The 19,182-nt window shown below is 35.0% G+C and overlaps 1 protein-coding gene across 1 annotated transcript in view; it reads right to left on the minus strand.

Annotated features, from left to right (window-relative positions):
- Window positions 1-2,701: 2,701 nt before the first annotated feature.
- The window catches only part of LOC140450330 (LON peptidase N-terminal domain and RING finger protein 3), a 188,049-nt gene continuing 171,568 nt past the window's right edge, over window positions 2,702-19,182 (minus strand). Inside the window, exons 2-7 of the mRNA XM_072543911.1 lie at window positions 10,348-10,451; window positions 10,053-10,239; window positions 8,901-9,208; window positions 8,575-8,841; window positions 7,182-7,445; window positions 2,702-4,706 (exon numbers count right to left, since the gene is read on the minus strand). Of these exons, the coding sequence (XP_072400012.1) occupies window positions 4,524-4,706; window positions 7,182-7,445; window positions 8,575-8,841; window positions 8,901-9,208; window positions 10,053-10,239; window positions 10,348-10,451 (1,313 nt within the window). The 3' untranslated portion in view covers window positions 2,702-4,523. The remainder of the gene's footprint in view (window positions 4,707-7,181; window positions 7,446-8,574; window positions 8,842-8,900; window positions 9,209-10,052; window positions 10,240-10,347; window positions 10,452-19,182) is intronic.

The following is a 19,182-nucleotide window of genomic DNA, read 5'->3' on the forward strand; positions in this document are numbered from 1 at the left end:
ACAAACATAATAAGTGATATAAGAAGTTTCAAATAGTGTATTACATGCCATACTACATTGTCATTTAAAATGTCTATGACGATGACGTCATATTTTTGACATATGTGAATAAAAACAAAATGAATTGTATCAGTATCTATATGGGAAATTGGAAATATAAATTGACCAGTTCGAGCGTGACAGAATCGTTCCAAATCTCGGAAAATACTCAGTAAATATTACTTTTCATAAGATCCCACTTAAAAAATAATTTTACAAAATGACGACCGTAAGCCATTAAGAATCACTATTTCACTAAACATTTAAATCTGGACATCAATATTGAAATTAAAGTACATATTATAACTACCTTCTTTCACTCACTTTTTGAATTACTTTTGTTGTAATACATATGATTAAAAAATATCTTTATCGCTAAATTTGTTGGCGATCTCGAGACTATTCGATTTACGTGTTCAGTGAAGCTAAAATGAAAATATTTTAAAAAAATTCCACGTTGCTTTTAGTATTATCCGGCAATTAGGTACCAATAATAACAAATATTTTCCACTAACTAAATGAAGTGGTTTACGAAAAAACCTAGCGATATATTAGACTGTCAATGTTCTTCTTCTACTATAGTATTTCATAAGTATATTTGCGTGAGAAAATGGCAAAATACAAATAGTTTTTATGAACTGAACAATACACTACAGTTTGGAAAGCTATTAAAATACTGGACGTTTAAATTTACTGTTGTTATACCATTGCTTTTATTTTTAAATGATCTATTGCTAAATATCGGTAAACATATTAAACAGGAGGATACAAACAAATATCTGGATACAAACTAAAAATTTTTCTATCAGTAGTACAAATATTACTGTAACAACACTACTGTTAAAAATAAGAAAGATAGAGTACTACCAACGCGGATGTGTGGCCTTCTTAAAATAGCAAGATGTTCATTGAAACCGATTTTTAGTGCAATTGGCTCCCTTAGATGTAGATACAAGGTCGCAAAAATCTAAAAGACATTGCTAAAACCGTCTTCTGACTAGTCTGAACCGTATGTCAGATACTACAATAAGATCGAATAACATACTAGTATGTTATTCGGTCAGCATTAGTCAGCAGTTCCCAGAAAACATCGCAAATCTTTTTTGTCACTACCTTACAACATATTTCCAGTCCAACAGGACCTGCAATACAGGATCTGTTACCATGGTGAAGGTGAAATTACAAATTTATTGAATTTGCTAGATTTTCTCAACCTTAAGACCCAGTTTATTACAGAAATAGATAAAAACAATTCAATGGCCTTTTTAGACGTTCTAGTTATAAGTAAACTTAAATTTGGACAACTTTGGGTTATTCAATCAACAGTATAACGAAAACCTAGAACATGTCGAATTATCACCCAAGATAAAAGAGAGAAGCGATCAAAACTTTTAGAGAACATCTAAAAAAGTTTTAGGAGAAAACGGATATACACCAACTAAAATCAAACAATATATATGTCAAAAAACAACATCAATCATAATTCGACTAACAAAAAGCTAAATACCTATGATTTGAAGTCCATATTCAAACCAACAGATACTATACAAAAAAGTCTAAGATACCACAAGAATTTACAGCTTTACTGTAGGTATCCACCGATTTTGCTAATGTTTAGCGAAACATATATCGAAGAGAATTAACAATAGTTTGTTTATCTTGAGATACTTGTAAACTATTCGCATCCAAGAAAAACCGCACTTCAACATTATAGGACTCACCTCCTACTCTCTCTAGCGTACTTTACTATCCTTCGTCGGATTAATATGCTGTCTGAAAGATGATCACGCGGATTTCATGCATTTCACCAGCTTTTTCTGGTTATGACTATATTATAGCTACAAACATAGTATAAATAAAAATATAAGTATAATAAAAAAAGTGATCCAAATACTTGTTCGTATCCTCCTGCTATTAGTGTTTTTTTTTTGTAAAGATATCAACAAACAATTTACAAATGTTAAAATTTTAAATCCATTCTGTTTTAGTAAGATATGGAAAGTCAATATATAAAATAATTTTTTAAACAGATTAACCGATTAGCAGAGATTTTGAGGATAAAACTTTCTTGTGCGTTAGAATAACAATTTGAAGATCTCTTTACATTATATAGAAGATTTGAAAGAATACGCCAATTAAAAAAAGGATATTGTAGGTATACAGTAAGTAACTGAGTTTACACTAAAGTTTCTTAAAACATATAAGTATGATGGAGGGAAAACCAAATAAAATTTCAATATTATATAAAACAATAACAAACAAATCATCAAGCGTTGATCTACAAATCTCGATGCTCGATTACAATTCAACAGAATTGAATAGATTGGAATATAATTGAATAGCATTTTAATTGAATAGGACTGAATAGAAGAGAATTGAATAAAATTGATTAGAATGAAATAGAATTGAATAGAATTGAATAGAATTGAATAGAATTAAATAGAATTAAATAGAATTGAATAGAATTAAATAGAATTAAATAGAATTGAATAGAATTGAATAGAATTGAATAGAATTGAATAGAATTGAATAGAATTGAATAGAATTGAATAGAATTGAATAGAATTGAATAGAATTGAATAGAATTGAATAGAATTGAATAGAATTGAATAGAATTGAATAGAATTAAATAGAATTGAATAGAATTGAATAGAATTGAATAGAATTGAATAGAATTGAATAGAATTGAATAGAATTGAATAGAATTGAATAGAATTGAATAGAATTGAATAGAATTGAATAGAATTGAATAGAATTGAATAGAATTGAATAGAATTGAATAGAATTGAATAGAATTGAATAGAATTGAATAGAATTGAATAGAATTGAATAGAATTGAATATAATAACTGGATCAGTGAATCATGGACCCAAATGGCTCCGAAACACTATGGTGATGGAAAAACAACTCCGATGATGTGAACAACAATAAACAATTTGTACAAGTATTTAAAATTATTGTATATTGAAAACTGATACAGGTTAGAAAACTGTGCAGATAGAGGGATGAAGTAAAGACATTTATCACAATGAACCAAAGAGAGAACTCGGATTCAAGTACAAGACAAGATATACTGTTTTATGAATTTGACTTCTTAAATATTTTTACAACCATAAATCAATTCAGTGCTAATGAAGCTAGTGAAACTCTTAATGGCACTGAGAGGGATTATAATTGTAAAGACAAACCCATAAAAACCGTATATATTGACCTACATACACCTGAAGAGGATATTTAAATATTATATCCGTTTAATTAGCGTATTCTTCAAACAGACGATTGAATTAAAAGCTAGAACAGTGTTTTATTTTATTATTTCAGGTAGGAAAATCGATAACATGTACTTTTAGTGGTGAATTTTTTAGGAACAGGAAACTTCTGAAGTTCGAAAAGGTTGCAATTATTTTATAGATACGCCTAGTGTATTGTTTTATAATAAATATGATATAAATATTATAGTTATTACAGCGAGCAAACAAGTTTCGATACGGTACAGGTAACAACAATACTATTTTATGTAGGAAACATATCCTGACAAATAATGTCTTAAAGAAGTACAGTTCTTGAGCTTAGATGGCGCGTTTGACGTCAGATGTCAGATGTCGAACTTAATATATTAATAATTATGATTTGCTGCTACATGCGCCTGCGCAAGAAGGAACAACTCTTAAAAAGTAACATCGATGGATACGTCTTAAATATTATCTTTATCATACACGAATCTATTACAGTCTATACTAACAAAATATTTAGGAATGAAAACATCGAATTTTTTTATAAATGTACAATTCTTCTTTAGGTAAGTATATCTGTATTATCCATTAAAGTTTCTTACTTTATATTAATAAAACATATTTATACATTTTTATCACTCCAAGTTGGTCTGCGATTATTCACATAATCTACTAACCTTAAATCCTATATATTTTTGAAACTCCACAATTAATTTCCAAAAGCAGGAGAATAAATACTGAGTAATGTACAATTAGAGATACAGCCTTTGGTAAAAAAAGAATAATAAATCAATAGAGAACACCAAATTATTAATACTGCTCTTTTTATTCTTCTTTTTATTTGTTTCTTTCATGGACTTAGGGAGTAGCACAATAAAGATGATAACATAACATAATATTTGAAGCCGATTCATAGAAAATGGATCAAAAGTCTTGGAAAATGTTAAAACATAAGAAAAAATAAATTGCAAAGAAGAAATACATAGATATGGAAATAACACTATTATATTGGATGTAAACATTTATGAGTTTTTGGAAAGCAGCAAATTTGATTAATGACCATAAAAACGTAAAGTTATATAAATTTAAATAATGAAAACCGACAAAGTTTTCATATTGTACTATTGTTAATATTATGATATAGTTCATTCCAATAGACTAGAATTTAATGTACTTCTTTAAGACCATAAAAACCCTGTACATCGTAGGAAAACTGCCATTATCTACTCGCTTAATAAATATTAAAATAAATTAATTATTAGTATATGGCATTTCTAAAGATCTTCCACTTTCACAGTAGTCCGACGGGTCTACTTCTTGAGAGCAGGCGACAGTATTTCGCTCCAGAGCTTTCATGCGGATCTTCATGTGCTCCAACATTTTGTCAATGGCTCTTAACCGTTTTTCCAAGCTGGTAGTGCTCAAAAATCCAACCTACAACAAAAGATAAATGATTGGTGAAAAAAATTGTAATAATAATAGTATTGACAAATCAATTACAACTATAAAAGTCTTCCTAAACCATCAATAAAATACAGCATTTAGAATTTAAAAAAAAGGAATCACTCTGTTTAGAAGAAGAAAATATGAGTATCGGAAATGGACTAGAAAGACCATCAAGGTTGAAGAAGTTGAAATAAAGAAACAAAGGAAGGAAAGCAATTACCATACTCAACGCTATCCTTTGGGATCAATCGATATCCATTAAAAACAAACAAAAAACATATAAGATCATTGTCAAAAGCGCAATCACTTATAGTAGCGAGGCCTGGCCGCTAAAAGAAATGTATAAGAGGAAACTAGAGGCAACACAGAAATGGATTTCTGAAGACGTGCAGCAGAAACAGAACAAAACAATAAGATAAATCATGAAGGTACAACACAATAACATTATAAACGTCACAGGTTTGTTGTTTTCCTTCAAATAATTATTTTGTTCTAATTCCTTTTGATTTCATTATTTTGTTAAGTTTCTTTGTTGTTTTACTACTTTTCTTCTAAAAAGAGTTGCCGCTCAGCTTTCCCTCAACTAAATACTCTGTTTAATTAGTATTCTTTAATTTAAATTATAATTATTTCAGTTCTATCCTCATTTACTCTTTGTCTATCCTCCGTATACTCCCGTGTAGTAACTTTATGCTGTCAGCCAACACAAGATTTCTTGGTGTAGTTTTTTATTATTGGGCTTTATCTTTGTTTACCACAACAATTGCTTAAAAGTATGTAGGAAGCTACAATTCTAGCTAATACTTAGTCAACACCAACGCTACCAGCATTATAGCCAACATCAATGCTGCTACAACTACAGCCTAGATTTGTCTCCATATGAAGAATACATTCAGCCTTCTCCAGACGTGACAGTATCTCTGTATTAGCTATAAGTATTTTTGCAGTTCCGTGAGAGTTTTTCCAGATACTAAAATTTGCGAATATTTTTCTGAAGCTAGTTTCTTGTTGCATTTTTAAGTAATTACTATTTAAATGGGAATAAGCCACAACTAAAGGTTAAAGTCAAATTATTTGCGAAGGTCAAATCCACCTGATGGATCAAAAATACGATGGTGAATTTTTCTTATGAAAAACAATTTTATTGTTTGTAAAAAGATACAGCAATAATTCGCGTGACTATCTGCAAGTCTATTGGATTTTTTCGAGACACACGCTTTTTTGCACAGAAAAAACTATCTGAATTGATTAACTTATTCGCCAGATTTAATCTCGTGTGACTATTTATAAGTATATATAACTAGTAAACAAACGGTTGTATACCAATTAGAATTAACCTTTCTTCGATCTTCTAAAGCAATTGTTGCTATATGACCAGATTTTGACACAAAAGTTGCGACCATTTTCTTTGACACACTTCGAGAACGGATCACTTTTTTGGTGTTTTTTATTTTCCGGTTCTTAGGAGTAAATCCAGGATTGATCGCCATCGCCACTAACAATACAATAAATAAACGTTTTTGAGCTTCCTTTGTTGAACCGTTCCAATGTTTTTCGACACCAATTGACGCGAACCTCTTTTTGCTCTTCTGTGGGCAAATGAGGAATCCAACGGGAAACCAACTTAGTAACACCCAGTTCTTTATGTAGGATCTTTTGGATCGAGTTCTTTGAAATGCCCAAAGATGCCTCTATCTCCCGGTATGTTACAAAGCGGTCTTCCTTCATTAGCTGACGAACCACATTAGTTTCTGCTGTGATTCGTCACTGAGACTGGAGGACCACGTTGAAATTCGCAATACCAGCGGGAAATAGTTGACTGGTGTGACGCTTTATTCCAAAACACAGAAACCTTTTTAGCGAGACATTGCTGTTGGGATAATCCTCTTCGAAAATTGTAAAAAATTATTGCACGAAAATGTTCTCTGCTAGATCCATTTTTCGACCGACTTGCTAATTTTAAAAATTCACTGTATCTAAACGATTTGTTGTATTGCAATGAAATTCTCGATTTATGTCAACAAAAGATTGAGGTTACATTTGGGTCTGAAGGTTTTATTGGTGGCGACCTCCAAGCGGCTATATGCAAAATTAAAAAGACAACCGTCGTTAAATGTGATGAAACACGTAATAAAAATGTTTAATCGTCACTGCTAATTGAAATTCTTTCTGAAAACACTATAGCCAGAACCAAAATGTGCAGATATTTTAAAAAAGAGGATATTCTCATGTAATCTTAGCAACAATAAAAGAAAACGTTTCAAAAATAAAAGTACACAGCATCCTAAACTAAAGGAATATACTTTAACTGATAATTACTGAAAATGCATCACAAAAAAAAATTAAATTTCACAGATTTCAATGTCGCTTCTTCTCGTTAAACACCTACACCTCGTATACATATATCGTACGTCTATCATACATCTTTATTTGTGTTTACTTTCAGTTATGCATTATCCATACCTGCAATTGTGAACTGAGTGGCAGAATAGGCATCAACCACCAAGCCCATGCTGGTCCATCTGGTAAAGTGAACCAATCCTTTTCTACCTTTGGCATTTTTCCAATCAGTCTTTCGACCTCTCTCAGAGCCTTCGGTTTTAGAGATTTTATCCATTTAGAAGCTTTGCTGTATACTTTTTCATGGATCAGCATCAATTCTTGTAGTTTTTCTGCAGGAACATCGTTGTCTTTGATATAATTTATTTTGGCTGTGTCATAACCATCCTGTAAAAAAAGGACGCTGAATTAAATGTGTAGATACGATAATTTTAAAGTTTGAAGTAAATTATGTTAAACATACCAGCTATATATTTGTTACCAGTATATAAATTGAGATACAATGATTTAATTAAGAAATATTTACAATACAAGACCTTCATAATTGGTTCTTTGTTGGAAGGACAAAACTGGGTAAGTCAATAAGCAGCAGAGCTCAGGTCATTATTCAATGATTCATATTAACGATAATTATTTAGATGATAGTATAATTCGATATTTTAGTACATAATAGACTCTAATAGGAAGAAGCAAGAGAGGAATACTTCTCTCTTTCCGTTTAGAGATGAAATAGATGAGACAATGGACCAAAGAAGCCTGCAAGATAGAGATTTGCGGGATCAAAAGAGTTGGAGGGAACGGTTGAGAAGATAAATACAATAAAAACTGTGACAAACTTTTGTAACAGTAAAATTTGGAATTAAGTAGAGAGATCCAGGTGGTTACTGAATCGTATTGTTAGTCAGTATTTCTACTCATGGTACTCAAAATCACATTCACAGATTGGTCCTTTAAAACAGTCAAGTCACATGTTGGTCTTACAATATTAGTCCATACGTAGTGACGGTGTGATGTTTGCATGCACAACAGCTGATATTGGACGATATTTAGAATAGTAATTTCTCGAGACAACTAATTTGGTCTTTTGGTCGGGAAATTTTTAAGTCATTGATGCATTCGTGAAAAATGCATTCGTTGTTAACGATTTCAGCAATAAAAGTCAGCTTTACGATGCTGATGACACATGTGATATTTCTATGCAGATATTTATCAAAATGTAAATAGAAGTCCTCATCGATTAGTCTTAACATATGTTAGAGGTGTCTGTAGTGGAAAAGTTCACTGGTCAAAATTTCAAAAAAGTTGTTCACTGAACTAAAGTTCACTGGTCAAAAACAGAGTGAAGAAGAAGTCAAAAATATTATCAAAGAGACAATTCTGATGGTTTCAAATCCTACCCTTTACCAATATGAAAACAAAGAAGGAATATTAAATTGAACACTGGCATTCTTGGTTATTATTTCAAAATGATGATTGCCGATTTTGTAATAATAATCTAGAGGCACGACATGCATACCTGTTCATTCCTACTGACAACTTTGAATCTTCTAACTCCAATAGTTGTTAAAATGAACCTTCCATCTTCCAAGTTTACAGCATCTTTCACTTCTAGTATGGTACCATATTGTACGAACTTGTCTCCATTGGAGTCTTTCCCGGCCATTGCGAATCTTTTCGTACTGGATTGCAAGCATCTTCGGGCAATTAAACGGTATCTTGCTTCATAAACGTACAACGGGCATGCTACACCAGGAAAAGCGTTAGTACAAATAAATACTGGAATCTAAAAGGAACAAAAACATTAATATATACGCTAGATATTGTATTTCCAAAATTTCTTACATCTGAGCTCCTCTCCAAGATCAAACTTTCCCTAATACTTATGGACATTCTTTCATTGTAATCTTGTGGCACTAGAAACTGAATGGCTTGCAGCAAAACTTCAGTCGATGCTCTAGAATAGTCTCCCGTAGTAAGAGAAGACATACAAAGAGGGCACGAGAGGCCATGGTCCAGTACCCTCGTGAGACATCCTCTACAGAAGGTGTGTCCACAACCAGTGGTTACCGGGTCCAAGAGACATCGGCTACAGAGGATGCATTCTAGATCGGTGGATGATATGCAGCTCCAACTAGCTTTCAAAGCATCTTCTGAAAAACAAAAGAAATATTTAAAAAAGATTTCTATATTTGTACATAAAAATGCTGAAATTTATATTTTCTCCAATAATTTCGTCTATAATACATACACAGTAGAGCAAACGAAACCTCTGCTGCTATCTGTACTGGAATTTTCGGTGCATCTGAGGAGAGATTTGGTATTTTGTATAGCTAAGCTCCATATCCTGGATAAAGAAGGTTGCAGACTCCCTTCTGTATAGTTAAAATTGGTTGGATGTTCATGGATTTCGATAGCCTCTCTGAATATACGTTGATAGTGGAGTAATGTGAGCCTACAGTTTCTTGTTTGTTCAGCCAAAGCAGTACTTGTACTATGTTTTGTTATTCCAATGTACACTGAACCATAACTACTGACTTTATTTTAACGTCTTTGTTGAATTTAAGACGGACTTGACGTCATGTTTTGCTAAGATTTTGTTACGTTTTTGTATCTGTTACGCTTTTAGTACACGTTTACCCTTTGTTTTTCGTTTTTAGTCGATTTGGCGATGGACTCTTTTCGGACGTAGATCGTTCTATGTGCCTTGGAGCATATACATTCTATCTGAGCACATTTTAGGTGTTTTATTTCGTCTGCCAAACATTTATGTTCACATTTTCGGAGAACAATAAATAGATTGCATCATTAGATGTTTTAGTAAAATGATAAATCCAACGGAAATATATATGTATGTGTGTATCGGTTTTTTTTTCGCTTGGGTTATACATTAAATAAATAAAATAACACAAGCAATAGGAGAAAATTGTGTCAGGTTGAGCCAATTACACCTTAAAGCACAATTATCACAAATTTTATATCAAACCAATGGCTTACCTTTGATATCATCGACTTCTTTAAATACGTTATCTAAAGTTTCTTGAAATATTTTGTAGTTATCATCATTTCCGTCTAGCCAAAAATTTTTAAAGGAATTATTGCATATGTTAGTAGTTTTTGGTTTTCGTTTATCATGTTTGTACCTTGGCAGTTTTCCCGAGGATTCCTCTAAAAAATTTGAAATCTGAAACACAAAGGAAGTATGTACTTAACTGTATTACTGGTTGCCTAAAACAACTACAGATTATTGTACAAAAAAAGTTGATCAATAGTTGACACAAGAAATATTTACCCTTTTTTCTGTTTTATTTTTGATTTGTAGCCCTGCATAACCAGATCGTAGATGGTATCTAGGTTCTACTCCTAATATATCTACTGTATTTGGAACTGCCATCTCTGAAACAAAAAACAACCAAATCAGAAATTGTTTGTTAATTAAAAAATAAGATGGAATTGTCATTTTAAATAATTTCAATTTAAATATAGACTGTCAATTTTCTTACAATGTATACTAAAATGAACAGTTGTACATGAGTTACAAGAGTTGTTGTGAAATGTTATCGTTAATTCCCAAATATTACGAAAATATCTTTGCGAAAATAAAAAAAAACATTAGGCCTGGTTAAATCTAATGCTCAGAAAATTTTGGGTTTTGTGATATCCTCATTTTAGTTTTCAGTTTCACTATATTTCGAAGGTCATTGTAGTTTATCCGTTTTGTTTGTTTGTTACATGTCTTGGTTAACATTCAAGCATCTCTGGATTAATACATAGAATGGAGATTCTCGTGTAAGAACCTGTATCTCATGGAATCCAAATTGAGTTTCTTATATGTTCATGTCAATGTTTGGATCTTTCAATCTTTACAAACAACTAATGATGCGGTGATCGCTGAATTATCTAGTTTTTTCTGTTTTTGGAAACAAATGGACGTGAAGATTGATTAATATCAATAAAAAGCTCTACCAGGGGATCCAAGTAGGAGAGAGTCGGCTAATGGTGCACGTCGGGTAATTGGGCGCATCAATTTTTTAATCCCTATTTAATTAAATGGCAAAAACTATATTGTCGCGCCATCTATAATCAACTGCCAGATATATCCAAAACAAACGAATGTCGGGAGGTACTTTACCGGTTGGCAGTTCGCTTTACATGTTTTCGCCTGGTATGTTATAGTTTGCGTGTCTGACAAAATAAGCGGTAAGTTTGTTTGTTTATAGAAATATAGTTTAAACAATTCATTCTTCTTCCTCTTTATAAGCAATTCTGCTTGTTCATTGGTGGATTAATACTTCTATGGAAGGTTGTCACTACATCTTTTGCGCGGTCGTCCGATACTTCTGCCGATTGGTGACTTATCTCTTGCTATTTTGATGACACGGGTTTCGTCCATTCTGCTTATGTGGTTATTCCATTCTTTTTTTCTATTTTGTGTCCAATTATTTATACACTGTACGTTACATTTTCTTCTAATGTCTTCACTCCTCTTTCGATCTTTCAGCGTATTTCCTGTAATTCTTCTCAGTACTCTCTTCTCTGCCGTTTCCAGTAGCCTTTGCGTTGTGGCTGTGTTGGGTCTTGTTTCTGAGGCATATATCATTATTGGTCTTACAATGGCTTTATAAATTCTTCATTTCATCTCAGTGTTAATGTGTCTGATTCACCATATAGTGTTATTAAGGCATCCTGCCAGTCTATTTGCTTTTTGTACTTGATCTCTCACTTCTTTGCCCAGGTCTCTATAGCTAGACAATGTAATTCCCAGGTATTTTATTTCCATAAATCTGTGGACCAGTCTTTACAGACTATCTTTATCTTGGGCTATCAATATTGCGTCGTCTGCGTAACAGAGTATTTTGATTTCTTTGCTTCCCATTCTGTATCCTCTTCCTTTGTTAACGCTTTTGATGATTTCATCCATGATCAAATTGAAGAGCATGGGGCTCAATGAATCCCCTTAACTTATTCCGCTGCCTATTTCTATAGGTTCCATAAGTTGTCCATCTATTCTGACTTCCATTTTGTTGTTTTGGTAGATGTTTCCGATAGTTTTTATAATATTTAGGGGAGTTTCTCTATTATACAGAAGATGGATCTTTGAGTCTTACTCTGTCAAACACTTTCTTTAGGCCAATCAGACACAGAAATGCTGGTCTATTATACTCTAGTGATTTCTCAACAATTTGCTTTATAAGGAATATTGCATCTGTACACGATCTTCCACTACTAAAACCCTGTTGTTCATTTGCTAAACTTATCCTCTTATTTATTAGCACTTCTAAAGTTTTAGTTGTAAGTTTTAGCGTAGTATTTAACAAGTTTATACCTCTGTAGTTTTCTGGCTGTTTTTATATACTTTTTTGAATAATATAATTAGTTCGCTCGTTCTCCATTCTTCCGGTATTTTATTGTGCTTTATAATTTTATTCATGAATTTTGTTAATTGTTCTGTCATTGCTGCTACACAATATTTCAGTAACTCGTTTGGTATCTCATTTTTACCTGCTGCTTTTTTCTTCTTCAGATTTTTAAGTATCTTCCGAACTTCCTATAAATTTATATTAAGTTCTTCTGTGGTAATTTCTGGTGTTTCCGGTTCTAGCGGCGTTTGTTCTTCCTCTGCATATAGCTTTTTTGGGTAGTCAATCCACGTATCCTTTTCTATGTGTTATAATATTTGCTTCCCTACTATGTTTTCAGGCTTACTGTAGGTACTTAGGTTTTCAGGTAATTTAAAGAACTATGAATGTTATTACTATTCCATGTTCTTGATATAATTGTATTAATCAATCTCTTCCTTCATTACTTAATTTGCACATTGTCTGAAGAATGAATTTTACCGGGTTAGGTTAGGTTAGTCGAATAGCGTCTAGGACTAGGCAGATATGGGTACAGTGCTATTCTTTTAAGTTGCTGAAGATAGGATTGAGAAACTTAATAAACATGGTCGCCAACCTTAATTGGGAGAGCAAATACAACAAGAAGAAAAAATTAAGTTTTTATTTTTTAATTTTATATAAATGTAACTTAATTTTGCACGCATTTTTCTTTATCTTCCTCTTCTAAATAATGTCTAGAAGTGTTCCTGAAAGATTTTCGACTCATTGGCGCATTTGTTGCAATTTATAAAAGAATAAACAAATGTTTAAACTAACGCGCAACAAATGTCGGTACACCAACACCAGAAGCGTCAACGTAACCCAAAGTATCAAAGTGCATGGATTTGAAAAATATATTTGACAAAAATAGATTTTTATTGGTACTAGTTGGGATCAAAATAAGTAAAAACAATTTATGTAACGCAACACGTGTTTAACATTCAATGTCGCTGTACTAAAATATATACTTTATCGTCGATTTTTTATTATATTTTTATGGCGTGAGTCAGGTAAAGATAATATTTTTAATGCAATTTGATTTTGGCTATATCTCAACGTGGCACAAGATTACAGTCAACAATATTCAGTAAGCGGCCAGTTCTAAAAAAATATTTCAGTATAACAAATTACATTGAGATTCATAGCATAACTAATATTAACGCAATTGGTTTAAAGTTTATATATATATATATATATATATATATATATATATATATATATATATATATATATATATCATGAATTCTACAGTATTCACTCCTTCCCTCGCTCAACCGTTTCCATTTCTCTCTGTTGTCCCATTCTCCATCTTTTAGGCTTCTCTTACTCATGGTGTCGTCTACTTCGTTCCTCCAGGATCTTCGGGGTCGTCCTCTTTTCCTCCTTCCTATGGGGCTCCATTCGGTTATTCTCTTTATCCATCTGCTGTTCATCGCTAGTTCTTCTTACATGTCCACCCCACCTTAGTCTTTTTGTTCTATATATATTGTTACGATAATTATCCTGGCCTAAAATAACCGTAAATATTATGACTAATGTGTTCTGTTTTTAGATTTTACGAGAGTATTCTATTAGCCGGCAGAAATTTACCTGAATGGACCTTCCAGAAACGGTCGAGCCGATGTAAAAAATACCCGTTTGCCTTACCGTTATAATTTCGCCGCAAATCGAGAAGGCTGTTCGATGATTCTAGCGTAAAGGCAATGGCATATATAAAGGACATTTGATTTGGAAGGAACAGTTAATTCGGACGACGCGCTCGCGATAAAATGTTACGTTCGCTTTTTAATAAATTATGTATGTTTAGTGAAAATAAATAAATATCAGTCATTGTGCTTTTTAATGAATTAAGATAAGAACAAGACATTATAAATTAAAGACTTAACAATTAATAAATTCACAACAAATGGTGTCAGAGTGAGATCGAACATAAATTAGACTTATAATAATAATACAAGTGAATACGTAAAATAAATTGTGAAAATGGCTACGATTTATGAGCTCACAGTGACGAATTTAAGAAGACATCTCGAAGACAGAGAATTAGCTTCTACCGGAAAAAAGGCTGAGTTAGTCCAACGACTAAAGAACGCTTTGCTAGAAGAAGGACTAGATCCAGAAACTTATATATTTGAAGACAAGCATGATGCTGTCCTCTCGTCGATTTCGAAAGTTTCTTCTGATGTAGCCAAAGTTTCTGGTGATGTAGCCAAAGTTTCTGGTGATGTAGCCAAAGTTTCCGGCGACATCGCATCATTGGAGAACAAAGTATCCGGCGACATCGCTTCTTTAGAAAGCAAAGTTTCTAACGAGATTTCTTCTCTGGAAAGCAAAGTTTCTGCTAACATCTCTAAAGTCACTTCAGAGATATCTGCTCTTGACGATAGAGTGTCTTCGTTAAAAAACCAAGTTGCTGCCGATATGTTGGCCTTCGAAGAAAAGATATGGAAAGAGATGGAAAGGAAGATGGAGGAAACAGGGACAGCAGAGAGAGGTAACAATCCGATTACAGTGGAGATAAAAGAAGACGAGACGAAATTTAAGTTGGAGACACGGCCGAAATTTGAAGGAAGTGGAGGTTCTATTCATGTTAAAGTCCCAACTTTCGACGGAAAATCATCATGGAACAACTACATGAAACAGTTCGAATCAGCCGCAAGAGCAAATGGATGGTCTGAAAAAGAAAAGGCTGTAAACCTGACTATCGCCCTTCGAGGAGATGCCTTAGATGTGCTTCAGACCATAGCCGTAGAGGAGACCGATGATTTCGAACAACTGAAGAAGAGGTTAAATATGCGATATGGCCACGAACATTTGGAGCATGTATATCAGTCACAGCTTAAAAATCGTAGACAGAAGAAAGATGAGGCTCTTCAAGAATATGAGGTAGATATTGCCAGATTAGTACGATATGCTTATCCAACAGCTCCCGAAGACATGATGGAAAAATTGGCCGTTCAAACGTTTATTGATGGTCTTCGTGATCATGAAATGCAGAGAACACTGCGATTAGCTCGTCACAAGACGCTGGTTGATGTCCTATCCGCCGCCCTCGAATACGAGTCAGCTACGCAGGCCTCTGGCGGGTACAGTAAAGTTAGGACTGTAAAAGAGGAAGGAGATGAAGATAAACTTGACCAGCTCGTTAATATGATGAAAAGCATGACATACAAGAAAACGAAGACCATCAGATGCTGGAATTGTGGCGAAATAGGACACGTACGAAGCTCCTGTAAGCACCCTAGGTACGACGCAAATCAAGAAACTCACCATCAGGAAAACTAGAACGGGTCAGCCTTAGGGGGGCAGCTTCGACCCAGAACTTTTCCAAAGACCCTCTCATACTAATAGCTTCTTTGAAATGTCGTGAAGATAGTGTATATGTAGATGGAGACATAAATGGTAAAAGGCATACGTTGTTGGTGGATACCGGAGCGACCAGAACCATTATACGCCCGACAGTTATAAACAGCCGAAAGAAACTGTTACCAACGAGGTTACGACTTCGGACCGCTACAGGCGAAAATGCCAACATTCATGGAGAAATCCAGGTACAATTGGGAATTGGGGCAGAAAAGTTTGTCCATACTGTTATAGTTGCTGACATCGAAGAGGATGTTATATTAGGAATGGACGTAATGAATATGCATGGATTCCAATTGGATTTTAAGAATAAGGTAATCAAAGTTGGCAACGAGGAGGTATTTCTCCATCCACATAATGACAACACTGTGCAAGCAGCCATTACAGAAGATACAGTCGTGCCTGCGAGAAGCGAAACGATCATAGTAGCGCGACTACAGGGAATTGTAGACGAAGGGAGACCTGTTATGATGGAGCCTTGGAACCACGACGATGAGGTTGGCCGTGGAATCATAATTGGAAAGGAATTGGTGACTTCGGCTAAAGAAATTCCTGTGAGACTTATCAATGTCAACGACTACCCAGTGACCATAAAGAAAGAGACAAAAGTAGGAACTTGTGTACCTGTGACATCCATAATTCGTCAGGCGACAACATCTGATAATTCCAACGACAAATTCGACCAAATGGTTGCAGTTGCAGGACAGTCTCTAAATCAGATGGAGAAAAGGAAATTAAGGGAATTTCTTCGGCAGTATCGTGATATTTTCGTACCGAAAGGAGGAAAGACGGGAAGAACTACCGTTGTTAAGCATAAAATTGATACTGGTAATGCTAAGCCAATTCGTCAAACAGCTCGACGATTACCACAGGCGAAGAGAGAGGAAGCTGAAACGATTGTTCAGGAAATGAAGAAAGACGGGGTGATAGAACCTTCTACGAGTCCATGGGTCTCTCCGGTGGTCCTGGTTAAGAAGAAAGACGGAACGACGAGGTTCTGTGTGGATTACCGTTTGCTGAACAACGTTACCAAGAAAGATAGTTATCCTCTGCCTCGGATCGATGACACGTTGGACACATTGGCTGGAAGTAAATTGTTTTCTACTTTAGATTTGAAGTCTGGATACTGGCAGGTAGAAATGGACCCAGTCGATAAAGAAAAGACAGCCTTCACCACAGGATCTGGATTGTGGCAATTCAACGTTATGCCATTTGGACTTTGTAATGCTCCTGCGACATTTGAGAGGCTTATGGAAAATGTGTTGAGAGGGTTATCTTGGAAAACATGCCTGGTTTATTTAGATGACATAATCGTCTTGGGGGAGACATTCGAAGATCATTTGAGGAATTTAGAAAACGTTTTTAATCGACTTAAAGCTGCCCAATTGATGCTAAACCCCAAGAAGTGCCAGCTATTTCAAGGTAAAGTCAATTATCTGGGTCATATAGTCAGTAAAGAAGGAGTGGCCGTGGATAAGGGAAAAATCGATTCCATTAAGGAATGGCCAAAACCAACTGACAAACATCAAGTGAGAAGTTTTCTTGGACTATGTACTTACTACCGGAGGTTTATTAAGAAGTTTGCAGATATCGCTAAGCCATTAACGCGACTTACAGAGGAAGCAAGAGAATACCGCTGGGATATAGACTGCCAAAATGCCTTTGAAACGTTGAAAAAGCATTTAATAACAGCACCAATTTTGGGGTATCCACTGCCAGAAGGAGAGTTCATCTTAGATACGGATGCAAGTAATGTGGGAATTGGAGGAGTGCTGTCTCAGATTCAAGGAGGACAGGAACGAGTCCTCGGATATTTTAGTAAAGTTCTTTCAAAACCTGAGCGGAATTATTGCGTCACGAGAAGAGAACTTCTAGCAGTAGTTAAATCAGTAGAGCACTTCTATCAATACCTCTATGGAAGGAAGTTTTTAATCCGAACCGACCATGCCGCCCTTAAGTGGTTGATGCAGTTTAAGAATCCAGAGGGTCAGATAGCCAGGTGGATCGAACGACTCCAAGAATACGATTTTAAGATTGAGCACCGAGCCGGAGTTAGCCACAGAAATGTTGATTCTCTTTCCAGAAGGCCATGCCCCGCAGAGTGTTCCCACTGCAACAAAACGGAATCCAAGGAAGCAGCAGTGCTAAGAACGACGATTGTCAACGACGACTGGACGCCTACTAAGATAAGGGAAGAACAAGAGAGAGATCCAGTTATACAGAAAATCCGAAAATGGAAAGAGGAAAACCGTCGACCACCTTGGCAGGAAATATCAAACCTATGCTCAGTAGTTAAGACGTATTGGGCCCAGTGGGACTCATTTATCATCGAAGATGGCTTGCTCAAACGAGTCCTGGAAAATGATGACGGTTCAGAGAAAAGAAGACAGTTGGTGATCCCAAAGAGCAGAATAGCCGAAGTACTTCGTCAGTTACACGACAGTCCATCGGGAGGGCATTTTGGTGTAAGGAAAACCCTTCAGCGAATTCGGGAACGGTTTTATTGGATGAACAGTTCCGACGACGTAAAAGACTGGTGTAAGAAATGTACTATTTGTGCTACGAGTAACGGGCCTCACCGGAAAAGGAGAGCTCCTATGAGACAATATAATGCTGGAAGCCCGTTTGAAAGAATAGCTTTGGACATTGCAGGGCCATTTCCAGAAAGTGAAAATGGGGGCAAGTACATGTTGGTAGTAATGGATTACTTCACTAAGTGGGTCGAGATTTATGCACTTCCAGACCAGAAGGCCGCCACCGTTGCAGATAAGTTGATCCAAGAATATATCAGCCGATTTGGAGTGCCTTTGGAGATCCATAGTGACCAAGGCAGGAACTTTGAAAGTGATCTATTCCAAGGAATATGTGATAGACTAGGCATGAAGAAAACAAGAACTACCGCGTATCATCCGCAATCGGATGGTATGGTAGAACGAATGAATAGGACAGTTGGCAAGTATTTGACAAAGATGGTGTCGGATCATCAGCGAGACTGGGACCAATACCTTCCGTTCTTCACAATGGCCTACAGATCTGCTGTTAACGAATCAACGGGCCAGACACCAGCCAGAGTCCTATTCGGACGCGAAATGCGACTACCTTGTGATCTAGAATTTGGGTGTCGACCTGGAGAAGATGTAGCAGGTGAAGATTATGTGATCGAATTACGAAGAAGAATGGACGATGTACATGAGTTGGTCCGTTCCCACCTTCAGATCGCTAGCGACCGAATGAAGAAACGGTACGATACACAAGCCGAAAAGGGTTGCTTTAAGAAGAACGACAAAGTATGGCTGTATAATCCCAAGAAGCGAAAAGGTTGTTCTCCCAAATTGCAGCAGTTTTGGGAAGGTCCATACCTCATCATGGAGAAGATCAACGATGTC

The sequence above is a fragment of the Diabrotica undecimpunctata genome, chromosome 9 (genome assembly GCF_040954645.1).
Source record: "Diabrotica undecimpunctata isolate CICGRU chromosome 9, icDiaUnde3, whole genome shotgun sequence".
Lineage (NCBI taxonomy): Eukaryota > Metazoa > Arthropoda > Insecta > Coleoptera > Chrysomelidae > Diabrotica > Diabrotica undecimpunctata.